Raw genomic sequence first — 18,161 nt, forward strand, 5'->3', positions numbered from 1 at the left:
TCCCCGCAGGGATGGTGACTCCACCACTGCCCTGGGCAGCCTGTCCAAAGCTTGACAACCCTTTCAGTAAATATTTTTTTCCTAATGTCCAATCTAAACCTGTGCTGGCACAACTTGAGGCCATTTCCTCTTGTTCTACTGCTTGTTACTTGGGAGAAGAGATAAAACCCCCACCTCTCTTCGACCTCCTTTCAGGTAGTGGGAGAGAGCAACAGGGTCTCCTCTCATCCTCCTTTTCTCCAGACTAAACATCCCCAGTTCCCTCAGCTGCTCCTCAGAAGAGTCCAAACCCTTCACTAGCTTGGTTGCCCTTCTCTGGTCACACTCCAGATGCTCAATGTCCTTCTGGTAGTGAGGGGTCCAAAACTGAACACAGGATTCAAGGTGCAGCCTCAACAGTGCCAAATACAGGGGGACAATCACTGCCCTAGTCCTGCTGGCCACACTATTCCTGATACATCCTTTCATAATAAAAACAGGAATTTACAAAGCAATTTTTATATCTAGAAATCAGGTTTTCAAAAGGAAAGGACAAAAGAAAATGAGGCAAAGGAAACAAAACTAGAGAGACAACAAACAATGCAGTTTTTCTCTTGAAGAGCTGGCAGTAAAAATTGCTTTTGACAATTTGGTGAGGAATGAAGCAGCTCCATAACTCCCTTTTGCTACAAATGAATATGAGAACATGTTTCATGGATAGGTCAATTCCAGGTGCTTCCAGATCTTTCAGTTCAACCATAAAGATAGTGTCATGAAACACAGACTTTAACCTGATAGTTAACCCTGTGGAAGGGGAACCCAAACATATTAAATAAAGAAATCAGGAGACAGATGGGAAAGCAAATACACTCGTGCATACATACCACATTTCCTGGCAAGCCTCTTGGACCTGGGGGCCCTGCTGGTCCAGTCACACCCTGTTTTAAGAAAATGAAGTGTGTGTACATTTGTAATTCACAACTTGTCCCACCACAGGAACAAGATATTCCAAGGGAGACTGGAGTTCATGTAAGGCATAAAGCAAAAAACACCATTTTTGTGAAACATTCTGTAGTGTAAAGAAGCATGAAACCATACAAAATAGATGAAGACTCTCTTTGGGAGCCTAAAATTACATTCAATTAAAATAAATTCTAAAACTAGCTGAGAAAATTCTGGGCCTGAAACATCAAAAGAACAGAGGAAAGTATGTTGATTTTTCCATTAAAATAAACATCTAGGTCAACAAAATAGGCCTTTTTGACAATTCTACCTCTCTGTACTCTGAGGACCAAAACACACTAAATAGATGAACAGCACAAATCATTCAGAGTGTTGTAGTTCTGAATTGCAGGTCTTTCTGTCTGCAAGCAAAAGTTTATTAAGGTGGGAAGGCCCATGTGTGTTCCTAGGAATGCATGGGGGACATGTGAGGACACATATTTGGGGATTTATGTCACCATAGAGATGCATGTTTGGGTAATCAGGCTAAATTTAGACATTTTCCCTTATACTTGACTGTAGCAGGTTGAAGTTGCTACCTCTGTAGTTGCTTGTCACCCTGCATTACACAAGGCTCACCTGTTGTCACAGATTTGCAAGGGAAAGGATTTATATCAGCATGTCTAATCCATTTAGGGCTAAACCAGACAGACTATCTAAAAAAGTCTGCATCAGCAGACTGAAATAATCTGACTTGGAGTAGAGTACAGAGAAGCCTCCTCTACTGGAAGGGCTGGGGTGTAATATCTTGCAGAAGGACAAGGCAAACAGTTGGGAGGTGATGAAAATCTTCCAGAGCACAGCTCTTCACAAAGTGAATGTCTACCTGTTGCCCTTGGCTCACTAAAGGAGAATTAAAGGTTTCCTCATGTCTGTGTTACCTACAGCCACTGGTCTACAAGCCAACAGAAACATCTGGAGTAGTGGCAGTCTGTGAAATTTTGGCAAAAAAATAAAAGGTGCCCACATAGACCTGCATTTCCATATCATTAACATCCTCTGAGCCATCAGGTTGAAAAGTAAAGAAATTTAAAAATTGATAGGATTGGTGAAAGGGGTTTTTTTTTGGTCATATTTTTCCTCCCCAAAAGATTAAGGAGTCCTTCAAACAACAGTGAAAGAGAGCTGGGGACAGGGAGTTCAGAGTTTAGGGACAAAGCACTGCTAGAAACAACATCTAAGCACAAGCCCAAGAAGGAAAACAATGAACACAAAGCTGGAAGAAGCTTCAGTGCTCTAGGATGCTTAATTTGGATTTCCTATTCTCTCCTTCTCCCAAACACAAATATCCTATTCTCTCTGTTGTTATGACAAATAGTCCTTCAGTTTTCCTTTTCTGCTTGCATAGAAAGTTAGTGGCTCTTTATTCTGCCACAAAGGCCTGATACACTCTCAAAAGAACAAAACGGATTCTGAATCCTTTGCTGCTCTTCAGCACACATTCAGACAATAGCAGCATTCCCTACTACACCTCAAAAAGCAGTATGTGGTGATTCCTCTGCTAGGTAAATAAAGCAGAATTGACTAAGAAGCCTAAAACCAACTGTGGACAAAAACTTAATTCAAGCTGCTGCTGAGCAGTGAGCTCCCTGCACCAGCTGCTGCCTGAGCTTGGCTGATACTGCAGTGCAGGAACAAGCTCACCCAGCAAAGAGGGAATTTTGTTAGAGAGGGAGAGACTTGGCCAACAAAAGAGGCACAATTTGGAGCTGGCTGACTGGGGCATTGATCTGTTTGGCACAGCCAGGCCTGTTTGCCCACAGGCAGCAACTCTTCCAGCTGCAGTTTAGGATGTGCCCTGAGCCCAAGCAGCCTGAGACTGCCAATCTGCAAGGCAATGAGCTCCTTCAGGGGACACCCTTCAGGTATGTCACTGTCAGGGAAAAATGCTGCAAGGGAAGCAGTTACTCACTGTCTCTCCAGGGGCTCCGGCTTCACCTCGGGCTCCTTTCTGCCCCTTTGTGCCCTGTGAGAAAAGTGGAGACACATCAGCTGATTAGAGATGGGACAGGACTGCCTGCCAGACAAAAAGACTTCAGGATGCCTGAACCTGCACTAGGCAGTGGTTTTCATCAATCAATTCACAGAGGAATTTAACAGCTGAGGAAATGGTTTCCAGTTCTCTGTGCAGTGAGAAAATGCAATATAAAAACAAACCCCTGAAACATAAGAATTCCTAATGACTGGTCAGCTCAAGTTGTTTCTCAGCAGAGGAGGCTGAAACTTGCAGACACCCATCTGGGTAAAACTCCTTCCCACTCTCAGGCCTACCAGCAACTTCATTACCAGCTCAACTCTGATGATCTCCCTGCACAGAGGAAGTTTTACATGGTCAAAATAGATCACAATGCAGGGGGTTTTTCTGTGTCCTACATGCCACGTAGCCCTTTCTTAAGGGTTTTGGCAGGACAGAGTCTACTCAGTGATCAGTCCCCCATTGAGGAGATGTTAGTTAGAAGTTGCAGGGTATTACACATTTTTTTCTTAATGCTAAGACTGCTGTTAACCTGTTCAAGCTGTTGATGCCCAGGTAATAGCTGACTATATGGCCTGGGCACAGCACAGATGATGCCAGAGTGAACACCTCCCACGTTGACCTCGGTGATGACTGGAAACAGTATGGGTGAGTCAAGAAATTTTCAGAAGATAACTGGGATTATAGAAGCACTTCACATGAGCCATAGAGCCTTCAGGGTCAAGCAGGATGGGGCTGAATCTGAACATTCTGCAATGTTTTGCCAATGTCCTGCACTAAGTTATCTGTGAGACCTGTGCTTCAGTGGCACCAGTAAAATATGCCCTCTTGAAGGCTTCTGAAGTTGGAAGGAGTCTTTCAGACAGTACTGATCATCCTACAGAGATGCCATGTTTCTGCTTTTATTGTCCTCACATTGTCCTGCTGGCCAGCATCAGTAAATACCTCTGCAGAAGTCCCTGATTTTACAACAAGGAAGAAATGGGCTGTTGGTGTTGGCGTATAGGGGAAGAGATATTTACAGTGATATAGACCTTGAAAGCACCCTTCTCTGATGATGTAAAAGATATTCTTCAAGGCTGGGCCCTCTTACCGGTAGTCCTGCAGGTCCTGGCACACCCTGTTCACCTGGGACCCCAGGTAATCCCTGCAAAAACAGAGGGAGATGTGAAGGAGCTAAAGGAAATTTCTCATTTTTCCTCCTGAGCAAAAGGAGATGTTTCTCCTTTTTCTCACTGAGAGAAGAAAGGATGTTTTTTACAGTGGCTATGACTGTACAAGACTGTCTCTCTTGAGGGCTCCATCCAGAAGAAGTGCAAGGCAGAATACAAATGGAGAAGTCAAATACACAGTTTACCTGAGCCACATCACTTCAAAAGCCCTTAAAAATAAACCCTGCACAGTCTTGCTGTCAGCCAAACTCTGGCAAACCCCTTAGTCCTCTTCTGAGCCACTAAGGCCCAGAGATATAAATTAAGTGCTTAATTTCATGTAGTCATCTAGCTTCCTGTACAGTTACCCTGTCCCTCAGAAACAGACAGCTCTCATGTCCTCCCCCTGCTAAAGTTCAAAACCAACTGAAGAAACACTTGGCTGTGCTTACAGGTTCTCCACTCGTTCCTCGATCTCCTTTCTCTCCTTTTGGTCCAGGTTCACCCTGATGTAAATCAAAAAGAGAAAGAGAGAAATAAAAGCTCTTTTCATGGCTGGAAGTCACACTAGTCCTGTTTGGTAAGAGAGCTCTTTCAATCAGTTGTCCATTTCTGACACAGAGCAGCTTCCTCAAGGGACTTTGAGGACAGTGAATTAAAATTATCTATGTCACATACAAAGATTTGGAGACCTTTGTCTAGACTTCTGAAACTGTTATGATGCCAATTGCAAAGATATTCAATTCAAAGAGAGAGCAGTTTTCCCTCAGAAAGAATAGTAGTTAAAGAATTCACCATTCCAAAACTCGAGCATTTCAGCTTCAGTGACTTACAAGGCCAGACAACATGACCCAGAGCAAAAGCACCAGCACCACTGCACTGCCTGTCTGTAGGACAACTGGCCTAAAGTCACAGAATCAATCACAGAATGTTTTGGGTTGGAAGGGACCTTTAAAGATCATCTAGTCCAACTCCTAAAGTCATCCTACAGCTGAGGAAATTATGCCACGTACAGACAGGTCCCTACTCCACCTATAAGAGAGGGATGTTCAGGGTTTCATCTTGAGCTTGTACATCTTTCCAGGGATGTACCCAGCTTTTCCTCATCTCTAGTTCTGCTAACATCTCCATACATTCCTGCAACTCCCCCTCCCTCTTGCAATGTCAATACATTATTTCATGCACCACCATCACTGACTAATAGGATTAATTTATTCCTGTTCTTTCTCCTTACAGTAAACTGGAGATGCTTTCAGACAGAAGTTCATCAGCTTTGTTCTGAGCTTTAGAATAATAATCAATAAGTCCATATTTTCTGCTTATTATAAATTGAAAAGGAACAGCACACATTTATGGAACAAGCTGGAGCAAAACAGGCAGTACATGAATACTCACATTTGGATATTTATATGAACATCTGTATTCAGGCAACAGCAGTAATTACTTATTCATTATTTATCATACAAGGTGTTTCAATTATGCAATCAAGGAAGAGGAAGAACATCAGTGATTAAAGGCACACACTCACACAAGGAATATTGATCAGTCAAAATGCAGAGCCCAAGACAAATCAGCTTGAATTTTATTCGCATCAGCTATTTACTAATCATTTCTGCAACACCTGGGAATTCAAAGTCCATTTGCAAATGATTCTCTAACAGACAAAATAAATGTAACTGCATAAATATTACTCGTGTCCGTATTTATTATGCAGGATGAATAAATATTATCATCTCTGATAAATAATAGGAGGAATTTTACTCTACAAGTAGCACCAAGTTGGAGCAACTTTTAATCAGGCAGTCCCTTGTGCCATCTAGTGGCCTTCAGAAAGATAACGGGACCACCTAAAGTTCAAGCAAAGGGTCCTCTGCAACAAACCTGTATAGTTTTGCCTGGAAGTTGGTTTGGGTAAGGACATTTCAAGCTCCAAAACCCTTTTGAGAGAGTAGAGCAACAAAGCACGGACACACGGCACTAAATCTGTAGGCAGGGATGGTGTTACTGGGTGGGAACATGGGCATGTATTACCAGTGAAAACAAGACTGCAAAGGGAAGAATTACAGAATCATTCTGGTTGAAAAAGACCTTTAAGATCATGGAGGTCAACCACAACCTATCTCTACTAACCATTAACCTCACTGTACCAAGTCAAATGCTTAAACCATGCTCCTAAGCACAACATCTAAAGGTCTCTTAAACACTTCCAGGGATGGAGACTCAACCACCACCCTGGGCAGCCTATAACAAGTAAGAAGCAAGAAGTAAGTAAGAAGTAACTCAACAGACAAAAGGAGAAAGCTGTTTTAATATTCTCCTTTCACCCATTTTTTATCCCATCCTTGACTTCCAGAGTAATGCAAAACCAGCAAAATTCTGGTCTAATGTCCTTGCACAGCCACAAATACGGTACTTAGGGACAAGGGAGTGTGCTAGGTTAATAGTTGGACTTGATTATCTTAAAGGTCTTCTTCAGCAAAAATACTTCTATGATTCTAAACATGGGTAGAGACTGCACTTCTTAACCCAACCTGCCAGCAAATCTGCTTATGAGTCTTTCCAAATTTGCTGAACTCATGACTGTCTGCCGAGACCATTAACACGATCTGCTAGTGCTGCACATTGTGGAGACCTCTGTCCCTGGCAGCTGGACTTAATCCACTGCCATCCCCTTCTTTCCTACAGCTCAATGATAAGAAATGATGTGGTGACAGAAAACAGCTGCTGCCAACCTGGGCCAGATCCATGTTTACAGCTTCCACTGCTCTTAGCAGTGTCCCCCTGGAGGCTCCATTAACTCATCAGTCATTTCTGTGCCACTTGAGGGGCAGCAAAGCTAGTGGGGACTCAGCTGTGCCCAGCTGCAGTGGGAGGTAGAAGGCCAAGGGAGGAGTCATCTCCCACTTTTGCCTCTACCCAGCCATCACACCTGACCACTGTGGTCCTCACACACCTCATCTCCAAGAAAAATTTAATGATTTTAACTCACTGGCCCAAACAAACATGCAAAAGTTCCCTGCACCCCATGGAAGAAGCAGACCCCCCTTCTACTGCCCTGCTGCATCAGTGAGTTGCTGCAGAGCTCCCAGCACAGGCTGCACCCAAAACACCCAATGGTGGGGAAATGGGAACTCAGACTCACTTGGTCAGAGACTTTCCATTTCTGACAACCACCAAGGTGTGTTTTAAATGAAATTGACTTTAACTGATAATAAGTAAACAGAGTAATGTTGCTGCCTTCTATCCAGGCTGTGATCCTGTCTCCACCTCTGTAAGTTGCTCCCTGTTACTGTGCCACATATAGTCAATGGAAAGCAATGGCAAGTACTGTGTTTTGGAGAGTGTGTGACATCTTTGTAAGGGCAGTAGGCACAGGACAAGGGCAACAGCTTCAAGCTGGAAGAGGAGAAAGTTATGGTAGACATTAGGAAGAAATTCTTCACTGTGAGGGTGGTGAGAGACTGGAACAGGCTGCTCAGGGAAGTTGTGGAAGCCCCATCCCTGTAAGTGTTCAAGGCCAGGCTGGATGAGGCTTGGATGAGTAGGAGGTGTCTCTGCCCATGCAGGGGGGTTGGAACTAGATGATCTTTAAGGTGCCTTCCAATCCAAACCAATCTATTATCTTTCAGCACCCTGCAGGTCCTGCAGCCTCTATATCATTACCCACACCCTGCTAAGGCTTAGCACTACCTCCTGACGCCTTAATCTGTAAAGCTGTAAATCAAAGGTATCTATTACCCATTATTCTTCCCTCCTCTTCTCCTCTCACACCTTGCAATACCACATGCTGCCCTGTGCTACAGAAAGCATCACCTCATTCATCTTGCACATGGAGAGATCCCAGCGACCTGACCTTCTGGCACACTTCAGGTCTTTTATTCTTTACTGTCTAACAGCTCATTTACAAGAGTAACAAACTTCAAGCAAATGAGATAACTCCTTCTGTGACTGTAGTACTGCAAGGACTACATAAGATGTCATTATTCTGTCTATTTCCTTAGTATATACATTAACAAACTATGAGCCAAGGGGAAAAAGAGTCCCAAAGAAATCAAAATTTCCTTCCTCAGCTTCTGAAGAACCTGGCATATGGACTTTCTTTTTTAGTAGCACTCTTCCAGCCTACCTCTGCCATTTATCCATGCTGTAAAGCCTCCTGATCCTTAACAAGCTTATTCACATTCCAATGGTGTGATCCTAGGTAATGCCAGATATTTCCCACTATGAGCTGCAAGTGGGAAATAAAACTTCATTTTAAACTGCATTTAAGAGGCTGGGGCAGCACACAGCTATGTCCCGGCCACAGCTGGCTTGGATGCTGCTGTAACCAGGACAGTTGTGGACATCATGACTGGTTACACTGGTGAACCAGACTCAAGCTGAGTTCTTTACCGAAAGCATTTAAATAACATGGAAAATACCAAGGTGCTGTGTGCCCACCAGATACAAGAGGCAATGAGCCAGAGGTCATGTTTGTTAGAGATGTTACTTACAGGAATCCTAGGGTGTGGGGTGAAGAAGGCTGTCTGGAAGAGAGGCAGGATTGTTAAAAGAAGCATTGCCAATTTTCCTTGAAATGCAATAACTTATGTATTCTCCTCGTCATTACAGATTACACATTCCATAAATCCATCAGCAGGTTTATAAATGGGCAGCTCATTGTAACATCTGGCTGTTTGGAAAAAAGCCCACACATATCAGACATTTCCTAGAACATCTGAAATATGAACAGGAACTCAAAAGCAACCTGTATGTCTCACTGCTATGGACAATTAAACAAGCTTAACCTTGAACTATTAGCAATCTCCAAGTTACTTTCCCACTTGGAGCCATCCTCACTATTATTAAATTTCCCTACTCCATGGCTGTGCTTGGTGTGTTGTCTCTCTGCTTAGCACCAAGTACAAACCATTTACAACTCAACATAGTTGTCCTGGGGATTACATAGTCATCTTGAAGGACTAGCAATCAAAAAAGGATCAGGTTTTGTAGAGAGAGGCAGTATCATTTATCAAAAGTGATACAATAAGCAAGAAAAATGTAGTCCTTGATGACATGTGGAAGTGTAGAAATCATCACCCACTTTCACAGCTCAAATAGAAAATATTTCTCCCTACAAACACAGGAAGCTTGAGCAGCTGGACATATCTTCTCTGTATCTTGTATTGTGTTTGCAAGCTGCCTTCTCTACCTTTACTAAGACAGATTTATCCTTGATGTTCTGACTGAATCATTCTTATGTGACACACATGGAGTCTTTCCACACGATACCATGAAGCACAGCTTGGCACAGACTAAGAAGACCCAACTGATGGCAGGAAACAAATTATAATCCCTCCTCTGTTACTGCATGAAGGTCTGTGGGCACTTGCTTTTCACCAACAGGCCTTGACTCAAATTCTCTTCATAACCTGTGAACGTGGCAGATGTAACCAGCTGTGGTGAGCAAAGCTGACCAGGGGATATCTGCCATGTTTTGGAGGATCTGTGACTGGCATCAGCCCTCCTGTTGCAATGTCAGGCCACTCCTAATGTTTACTCCAAGCTGCTTACTCGGATTTTGCTAGAGGGAACTCAGGTTTATATATTTACATTCAGTGGATGCTGGTTTAATTGCCAGTGAACTTCACTGTAATTATGCTCAAGCTCCCAAAAGTACTTTTGTAGACTCATTTTTAAAACAATGGACTGACATTTTCTTGGTCTTTTTTTTATTTTGAAGCATATTTTTTTAATCAGCAGCAGGGTTACTGATTTGTGTGCTGGATCCAGAGCTGAACCCTGAGTGAGTTCTGGGATGAGGGGATCTTCCTGGGGTTACAGCCCAGTGTGGGACTGTACATCATGGAGGCTCTGGGAGGCTACAGCACCAATGAAGCTGAATCCTTTACCCAGAAGTTCATGTCTGTGAGAAGTGGAACCCTCTGCTGTTACTGGAAAAAGGTGAATCTTTCCCCAAGAAGACAAGCTGCTGCTCACTGATACCTGTTGAGAGTGAGTCTTATTCTGAGATCCCAGTGGGAAAAATCTAGCTTTCCTTGGAAAATCTGTATGAACCTACTCCCTGTTTGCAGCCATGACCTTCTTCAGGCAGCTCCCACAGCTGCTAAAAAAAATCACAAATTCAATTTAAGTGCTACCACAAGGTAAGGGCACACAAAAAATACTGTTTGCAAAGAGGCAGAGGAGGGCACAACCTCCTCCAAAAATAAAGACCAAACACAACTGGATACTGCTCCTCTGAAGCAAAGGGAGTTCATCTTAGAGTAAAGTGGTCTTAAACATTCTGCAAAGAAGCAAAGATCCTGAGAAGCTTTGCTTCTGATGAATTAGTGTGGAGGAAGTGTGATGATGCTTTGAATAATGTTATAGCACAGAACACAATCTTACTTACTGTTCCAGGTAAGCCTGGTGGTCCAGGGGAACCCATGTCACCCTAAAGAGAGGAGAAAAACATAAGGAGGGATATCAAAAGCTGCCTAAATGAAATTCAACATGATCAGTTAAAAGATGCATCATGACCAGATGAGATGTCACTCAATGGTAACGTGTCAGCTCAGTGACACTGACAATCCCATAGCACTTCTCTGATGGGCAGAATTTACATCTTGGCTCTGGCCAGAATTTCTGCTGCCCTTGCTTTGCTGCATGCAGGATTCCCATTTTGTTGTCTTTATCACTTTCTGACTTTATCAGTGACCTGACTTCACAGGGCAGTGAATTTCTCATGTTACCCCATCCAGTGTAGGAGTGATATGGAGCTTAATTTGCATTTTGAGTTAAAGTGGATCGGAGTTCTCTATTGAAAAACATCTTTTAGCTGAATGTCTTTTGTGGATGGAAAAAATTATCTGTTTTACATTAAAAAAAATGTAAGTTTCTAAATCAAAATTCACCCTCTAATTGTTTAGTTAAAACTATACTGTTGCTGCAGTATTTAATGAGAGTTTTAGTGCAGATGGCTTAGCTGCTATTGTGTTCCTGTCAGTCCCCCTGACACTTCCAAGCCAAGAAGTGCAAACAACATTTGTTAAGCTCCCAGACACAGGAGATTCTGGTGCTTCATTGGAGAGGTCATTTGACCACCCATGAAAGAATCAGCCCCTTGATAGAAGGTGAAAGTCACTAGTAAACTGAGAGCTGATGTATCCTAAGAAGAACAAAGTGGTATCCATTTCCTGATGGCTATTGCCACTATAATGAGGGCAAGCTTTTCACTACAAAACCATAAGAATCTGCAAGGCCAGTGCTTCATCTTCACCTTCATGTTCACAGGGGGTGAACATAAATTTGGTGGACATCACCTTTGTCTAGTTTTCTCATTTTCACTGAAATTAATAGCATTGTGTTGGCAGAAACCCAGACTACTCCATAACATATTATTCTAGCACAACATAGGCAGGCACAAAAACTTCTTTAGAATTTAATTCCAGGCTCATTTATATCAGCCAATTCTAAAACAAAGAAAAGTTTCCTCAAATTAAAGAAACTGTCCTTAGATTTCACCAGCTGTTTACTATTTCTTGCATTACTCATGAAATTATTGTCTGCATCTCATACATGGCATTTTCTGTTGCTTCTCTGTAAAGTTCAGCTAAAAGTCTTCCATTGTTTCTAACCTTCCTTGGAAATCCTCCTCTATAACTTGTATCTGCCTCCTTGTCTTTTTTTGCCTCTTGCCTAAGGAGGAGAATGGTTTTTTTCATGACTTACCTTTTCTCCTCTTTCACCTTTCAGTCCTGGGAGACCATCTATTCCTTTTTCTCCCTAAAAATAGGGAAGGAAAGCAGGAAATACACATTTTGATCTGATTGCACCAATCCCACTGGAATATTTTACATTTTCAGTTGATCTTACCTGTCCTCCAAGATGTAGTGCAAGGAATTAACTTTTCAAAAATCAATGAATAGCAATTAAGTTCACAGAAAGGAAATCACCAAACCTAAAATAACTCACATGTAGAAGATCCTACTGCCTGATGAAATTTTAAAATCTTGATTCTTTTTCTATTTGTACAATAGAGGCACCAAAACAGGAGTTCAGATCCAAAGTGGACATTTATATTACCAGTTTTGTTTATATACAAGATTTCTGGATGATCCATTCACTGGTGCTGACCTCTCTACTTTGCCCAGGTAACCTGGTCATCTGCATGTGAGATGCTTAGCAAGGATGATACGAGTACCCCCCAAAATGAACTCACAAAATTTATTTAACTTGCTTTCAAATAGGAGCTATCTGACCTACATTCCTATGATTAACTTGCTTTCAAATAGGAGCTATCTGACCTACATTCCTATGATTTTATATAAAGAGAGAATATATATCATCTATACACTATACAATACCTATAATACAGCAAACTGAACTATAAGACCTTGGTTGAATTTAGATCCTTCTTGATCACCTTCAAGCATGTCATTGGTTATCAGGAGTACAGGCCTCATTTACACAGCAAAATTTACTGTCAGGCCCCTGATCCAATAATTTCCCAGTATGTAGATGCATCTGGAGGTCTGGAGCTAGCCAGGGGAAGCAATAGACACCAGGACTTGGGTAGAAGACAGGCCATCATAAAATGATCCAGGCATCTGGGGTCTTCTCCAGGGATCAGTGACAAGTGTGATCTGTGATTTTTTGTTGTTGTTATTATTTTTTTTTATGTCCTTATATCAGGCAGGTATTTCTGAAATTGAGGCCAAAAGAGCATTGACCCTCTTCTACAGCCTCACAAACCGCATGGCACCAGTCATAACCTTCTGCATTTAGGTAGACACCATTCATTAGCACCTCCACTGCAATTAGGAACAGTCACCAGGCAGTAAAGTTCATTTTTGGAAGGGGTAATTGGTGACTTTGTTGGACACCAACCAGCTGCTCACCACAGCAATCACACCGAGAGAGAATATCACCAAGGAACACTCGATAAGTTCTCCTGGCACCAAATGGTAAAAAAAACAACCCCAAGCTGTGGCTCAGAGTCACTCACCTGGTCTCCTTTTTCTCCTCTCAATCCAGGTAAACCCCGAAGACCAGGAAGACCTGCTTCACCCTGAAAGTAAGACAAAAACATGTGCATCTTCCAGGAAGAGGCATCAATCATGGCTTCTAGTAATAAATCCTGTTCCTCTCAAATGCATTTAAGAATGAAGAGGCAGAATGGTGGGCCAAACTCCTGTCTCACTCATTAGTCAGTTAAAAATGCATCAAGTCTGGTCCTCAGGGTAGGCCACAGTGAATTTAGTCACAGTACCCTTTGGCTGGGGAGGATGAAACCTTGATTTAACTCTCTCTTTGTGTGTCTGATACCAGGCTGAACTGTCCAGAACTCATGACTGCAGATGGTTTCTTCTTGCTGCCCAGTCATAACATGATACACATGCTCTGTGCTACAGGCCAGAACTTGCCTCAGCTTTTTCATGGCTTTGATTATAGATGTAGTTTGCTGGGAGAGAATGGGATTATTCTGATTATCAAATAATTTTTTCTATTTTGGAAAATCATTACTTCAAATAACAGCTAAAACCTCTCTTTTTTGGCTGTTAACTGACAGGGTGGAATTTAGGGCATGTTTTCTGCATGCTGGTCAGTAGCAGGACTAAGCCAGCAAGTAAAAGCAGCTAAAAAAAAATTAGACCTAACTTATTTTCATATTTAATGATCTGGTGTACTGTGGAAATGCAAAACCTGAGCTGTATTCATCTGAATGATACAGATGTTACCTGGCAAACAGATGTAGGATTTTACAGATGCATTATAGTATATTTGGATTTATTTCAGTTTGAACATTGTATTTTATTTTCTGCTTTATAATACTTGCAATTGGAGTAATTATGATCTCTGTGTCATGTGGTTTGTTCTAAATACATCAAGTATTGTTCGGTTTAGCTCCTGGTTGACCGAGTTTGTTATCTGAAAATAACCACATGGTGTCCTATCTGTAGTTATTCTGCTATCTGCATTTGTAGTGCAGTGCCACAAACTCAGTCATGAACAGCAACCAAATGCACTAAATGCTACAAACACTGCAACAAACACTCCAAGCACAAATCAACCTGCCCTTGAACACTTCCAGGGATGGAGCTTCCACAACTTCCCTGGGCAATCTCTTCCAGTGTCTCACCCTCACACTAAATAATTTCTTATTAATGTCTAACCTCAATCTACCATCTTCCTGTTCAAAAACATTCCCCCTTGCCCTACCACAACAAACCCTTGTAAAAAGTCCCTCCCCAGCTTTCCTGTAGCCTCTTCAGATACCGGAAGGCCACTAGAAGTTCTCCCTGGAGCCTTCTCTTCTCCAGGCTGAACAGACCCAACTCCCTCAGCCTGTCCTCAAAGCAGAGGAGCTCCAGCCCTCTGATCATCCTCATGTCCCTCCTCTGGACTCGCTACAGGAGCTCTGTGTCCTTCTTATGTTGAGGGCTCCAGAACTGGACACAGCACTGCAGGTGGGTCTCACAAGAGACATGTAGAGGGGGATGAGGTGTGAAAGAAAAGCAAGAACTTTTAAGCCACTCTGCCTTCCTTTTCTTCCCTATCCACCAGGAACATCATGATTGTATTTTCCAGGATACAATTAAAACTTGGATTTAGCATGTTTTTGTTCTGGAATTTTTGCATTGCTCGGTCCAACCATGTGTTTTACCCACTCATGTCTTGCATCTTAAGTTTCAGATGCAAATGGTATGCACATATCTTGTTATCAGCAAATAGCTTTTTTATTGCAGGTGGTCACTTCATATCACTCTGACAGAAAGGCCTTGCTACTAAGAATATTTTTCCTGCTCACCTGCTCACCAGGTTGGCCACGGCTCCCTGGTTCACCCTGGAAAAACAAAAGCAAAATGTCAAAATTGCAAAGACCTGACACTTTTGGAAGAACACTTTCTCATTAGTAAAGTGTGTCCCTTATTGTCCTGCCCTGTGTTGTTCCATCTTCTTCCCATAAGGCACTGAAATTGTCTTCTTGATGGCTTGGGAACCCAGACCACAGGGAGTCAACATAAGGGACAGCACAGATCTCACTTGCTTGGAGACTTGGGAGAGCAGCAGGAAACAGGGTTTGGTATTTTGGAACATCATGAACTTTGAGAGGTGGTGAGCTGCACCTGCTCATCCTCTTATGTCTCCAACTTTAAAGGAATCTTACTCTCCTGACTTCTGTATAAGACCTTCCAAAATCACACCTCAATTGACTCAATGGCTATGAGAAACTATGAAGTGAAATTCCTTACCTTAGGGCCAGCTTTTCCAGGAAAGCCTTCCTCACCCTTCTCCCCTCGTTCACCCTGCAGGGAACACAAGAAGTTAATATACAACCTCATCTGGCACTGCAGAATGTTTGCAGGCAATGACAAGGAACATTTTGACTCAGATCCTCAGTATCAGCCTCAGGACATAAATGGAGCCTTAGGAGAATATGATTCCTGGAATGTTTTTCCATTCTAGCACTGTTTGCAATCACATCTCCAGCACCAGTCACCCTACTGGAATATTTCTGGAATAACATGAAGTCAACCACTATTACATTAAAGATGTTTATAGTCAATTACCTTAAAAAAAAAAAAAAAAGCCACAAAACCTCTCTGTTCATTTTCTTGAAACCATATGTAGTTAGAAAGTCTGCATTGTTTTTCTTAAGAAAAATAAATAATGGGGAGATTGGGACCATGGCCACTGGGCCTCTTAGGTAAATCCTTTGGAAGTGGCCTTTCAATACAGGTGGTGTCAGCATGGAGAGCAGAGACTGAAGTGGATTAAGAGAAGTGCAGGAAGTACTACACAATCCTGTGGTTAAAATCCACAGTTTATTTAGTCTCAAAAACTGTTTGTAGGCTCCAAATTCCTCACTTTTATTCATCAATAAATGGGAGCTGGGGACTCTGCCAGACCTGGGCTCAAGCACTCAGTGCCCTCAGTTGAGAGAGACAAATGCAGATGCCGTGTGTTACTGGACCAAGTAGGGACCAGAGTGCTCACGTATCAGAGGGAAGGTGACAGCTGCCAGTGCAATCCAAGGCTGTAGGTGTTTAAGAGATGCTGTCTTTATTCCAATATAGTCTCATCATCCCCAAATCCCCATGGCCTCTACAGTCAAAATACGGCATACTTCTTTGACACTTATTTACACAGTGATGGCAAGTCAGTCACAGTGTCTCCTTCCTCTACATCTCCTATCTCCCTTCTCCCACTGCAGAGACAGCAGAGGAGACAACTTTTCCCCATTTGCCATTTGTAGAAGAAGTAAGAAACAATGAAGAACCACCTTTCTGCCACGCAAATCTACAAAAGCCTTTGGGGGATGGTACCTCTTCTTTCCAGCCCTTCAAAGAGAAAGAAGGAAACACCTTTGGAGCCTACCACACTTCCTTGTTCTTCTTCTTTGTGCCTTGGACACTGGCCTTGAGCTGCCAGTGTCACTGGTTTTCCTGAATGACAGTAGAAATTTCTCTGTTTGCAATGCTCAGCTGTGTTTGCCAAATAGGCTGCAGTAGGTGAAGAAAGGAAGAGGATCTCCCACCCCTGCTGCATTTACAACCAGCTCCATCTTCATAATGACTCAGTAGAGTGGAACTACACCAGTGGACTTGGCCCTGGAGCTTCACCAGTGTCTCAGTGCTGGGGGACTGTTGATGTGGTGTTTGGCCCTGGAGACATGTCCCCCTTCCCACTTACACTTGTAAGCTTGCCCAGAGAAGCTGCCCAGATAAGTAGCTTAATACCAGTGAACATGGTGCCACTTGCCTTTTGACCTGGAAGCCCAGGAAGCCCATTTAATCCATCTTTGCCAGGCAACCCCTAAACAAGAGAAAATCATAAGCTGTAAGTGCCTGTTCTTTATCTCATTAACAGCAAGCTCAGCATGGCATGTTTGGTTCATCCCTCTTGCCACTGACTTATGTTTATGAACCACCTCATGCTTTTTCACAGAATCACAGAATCATTGCAACTTGAAAAGACTTCTAAGATCACTGAGTCCAACCATTCACCCAGGGGAAAACAAAACAAAACAAAACAAAACAAAACAAAACAAAATAAAACAAACACTACACCAAAGCACCAAACAAAAACCAACACAACAACACCCACCATGCCCACTACAGCATGTCCTGAAGTGCCATGTTGACACGTTTTTTTTTAGTATCTCCAGCGATGGTGACTCCACCACCTCCCTGGGCAGCCTGTTCCAGTGCCTGACTACTCTTTTGGTATAGAAATGCTTCCTAATATCTAGTCTAAACTCCCCTAGCTCAGCTTCAGGCCATTTCCTCTAGTCCTATTGTTCTTCACTTGGGAGAAGAGGCCAATGCCCACCTCACTACAACCTCCTTTCAGGTAGCTGTGGAGAGCACTAAGGTCTCCCCTCAGCCTCCTCTTCTCCAAACGAAACAATCCCAGTTCCCTCAGCCTTTCCTCAGAGGATGTGTTCCCTAGAACTTTCACCAGCTTGCTGGCTCTTCTCTGGACACGCTGCAGCACCTCAATGTCCTTCTTGTAGTGAGGGGCCCAGAACTGAACACAGGTCTTGAGGCATGACCTCACCAGTGCCCAGTACAGGTGGAAAATCAAATTCCCTAGTCCTGATGGTCACACTATTCCTGATGTAGTCCAAGATGCTGTTGGCCTTCCTGGCCACCTGGACACACTGCTGACTCATTTTCTGATGGCTGTTGATCAACACCCCCAGGTACTTTTCTGCTGGGCAGCTCTCCAGCCAACCCTGTAGAGTTGTATGGGGTTGTTGTGGCCCAAGTGCAGGACCTGGCACTTGGCCTTGTTGAACCTCATACAGTTGGCCTTGGCCCATTGATCCAGCCAGTCCAGATCCCTGCCCAATTTGGCATCATCTGCAAACGTACTGAGGGTGCAGCCAATCCCCTCATCCAGATCACTGATAAAGGTATGAAGGAGTCTCCTTCTCTGGAGACTTTCAGACCCATCTGGATGTGTTTCTGTGTGACCTGTCCTAGATTCTGTGGTGGTCCTGCTCTGGCTGGGGGGTTGGACTCGATGATCTCCAGAAGTCCCTTCCAACCCCTACCATACTGTGA

At 43.1% G+C, this 18,161-nt stretch overlaps 1 protein-coding gene across 1 annotated transcript in view; it reads right to left on the reverse strand.

Moving 5' to 3' along the window:
• COL22A1 (collagen type XXII alpha 1 chain) overlaps positions 1-18,161 on the reverse strand; it is a 218,528-nt gene that overhangs the window by 40,000 nt on the left and 160,367 nt on the right. Inside the window, exons 27-37 of the mRNA XM_051612195.1 lie at positions 16,855-16,908; positions 15,345-15,398; positions 14,900-14,935; positions 13,097-13,159; positions 11,821-11,874; positions 10,502-10,543; positions 8,601-8,633; positions 4,560-4,613; positions 4,050-4,103; positions 2,894-2,947; positions 864-917 (exon numbers count right to left, since the gene is read on the reverse strand). Coding sequence (XP_051468155.1) covers positions 864-917; positions 2,894-2,947; positions 4,050-4,103; positions 4,560-4,613; positions 8,601-8,633; positions 10,502-10,543; positions 11,821-11,874; positions 13,097-13,159; positions 14,900-14,935; positions 15,345-15,398; positions 16,855-16,908 — 552 coding nt within the window. The remainder of the gene's footprint in view (positions 1-863; positions 918-2,893; positions 2,948-4,049; positions 4,104-4,559; positions 4,614-8,600; positions 8,634-10,501; positions 10,544-11,820; positions 11,875-13,096; positions 13,160-14,899; positions 14,936-15,344; positions 15,399-16,854; positions 16,909-18,161) is intronic.

Source organism: Apus apus, chromosome 2, assembly GCF_020740795.1.
Source record: "Apus apus isolate bApuApu2 chromosome 2, bApuApu2.pri.cur, whole genome shotgun sequence".
Taxonomy (NCBI): Eukaryota; Metazoa; Chordata; class Aves; order Apodiformes; family Apodidae; genus Apus; species Apus apus.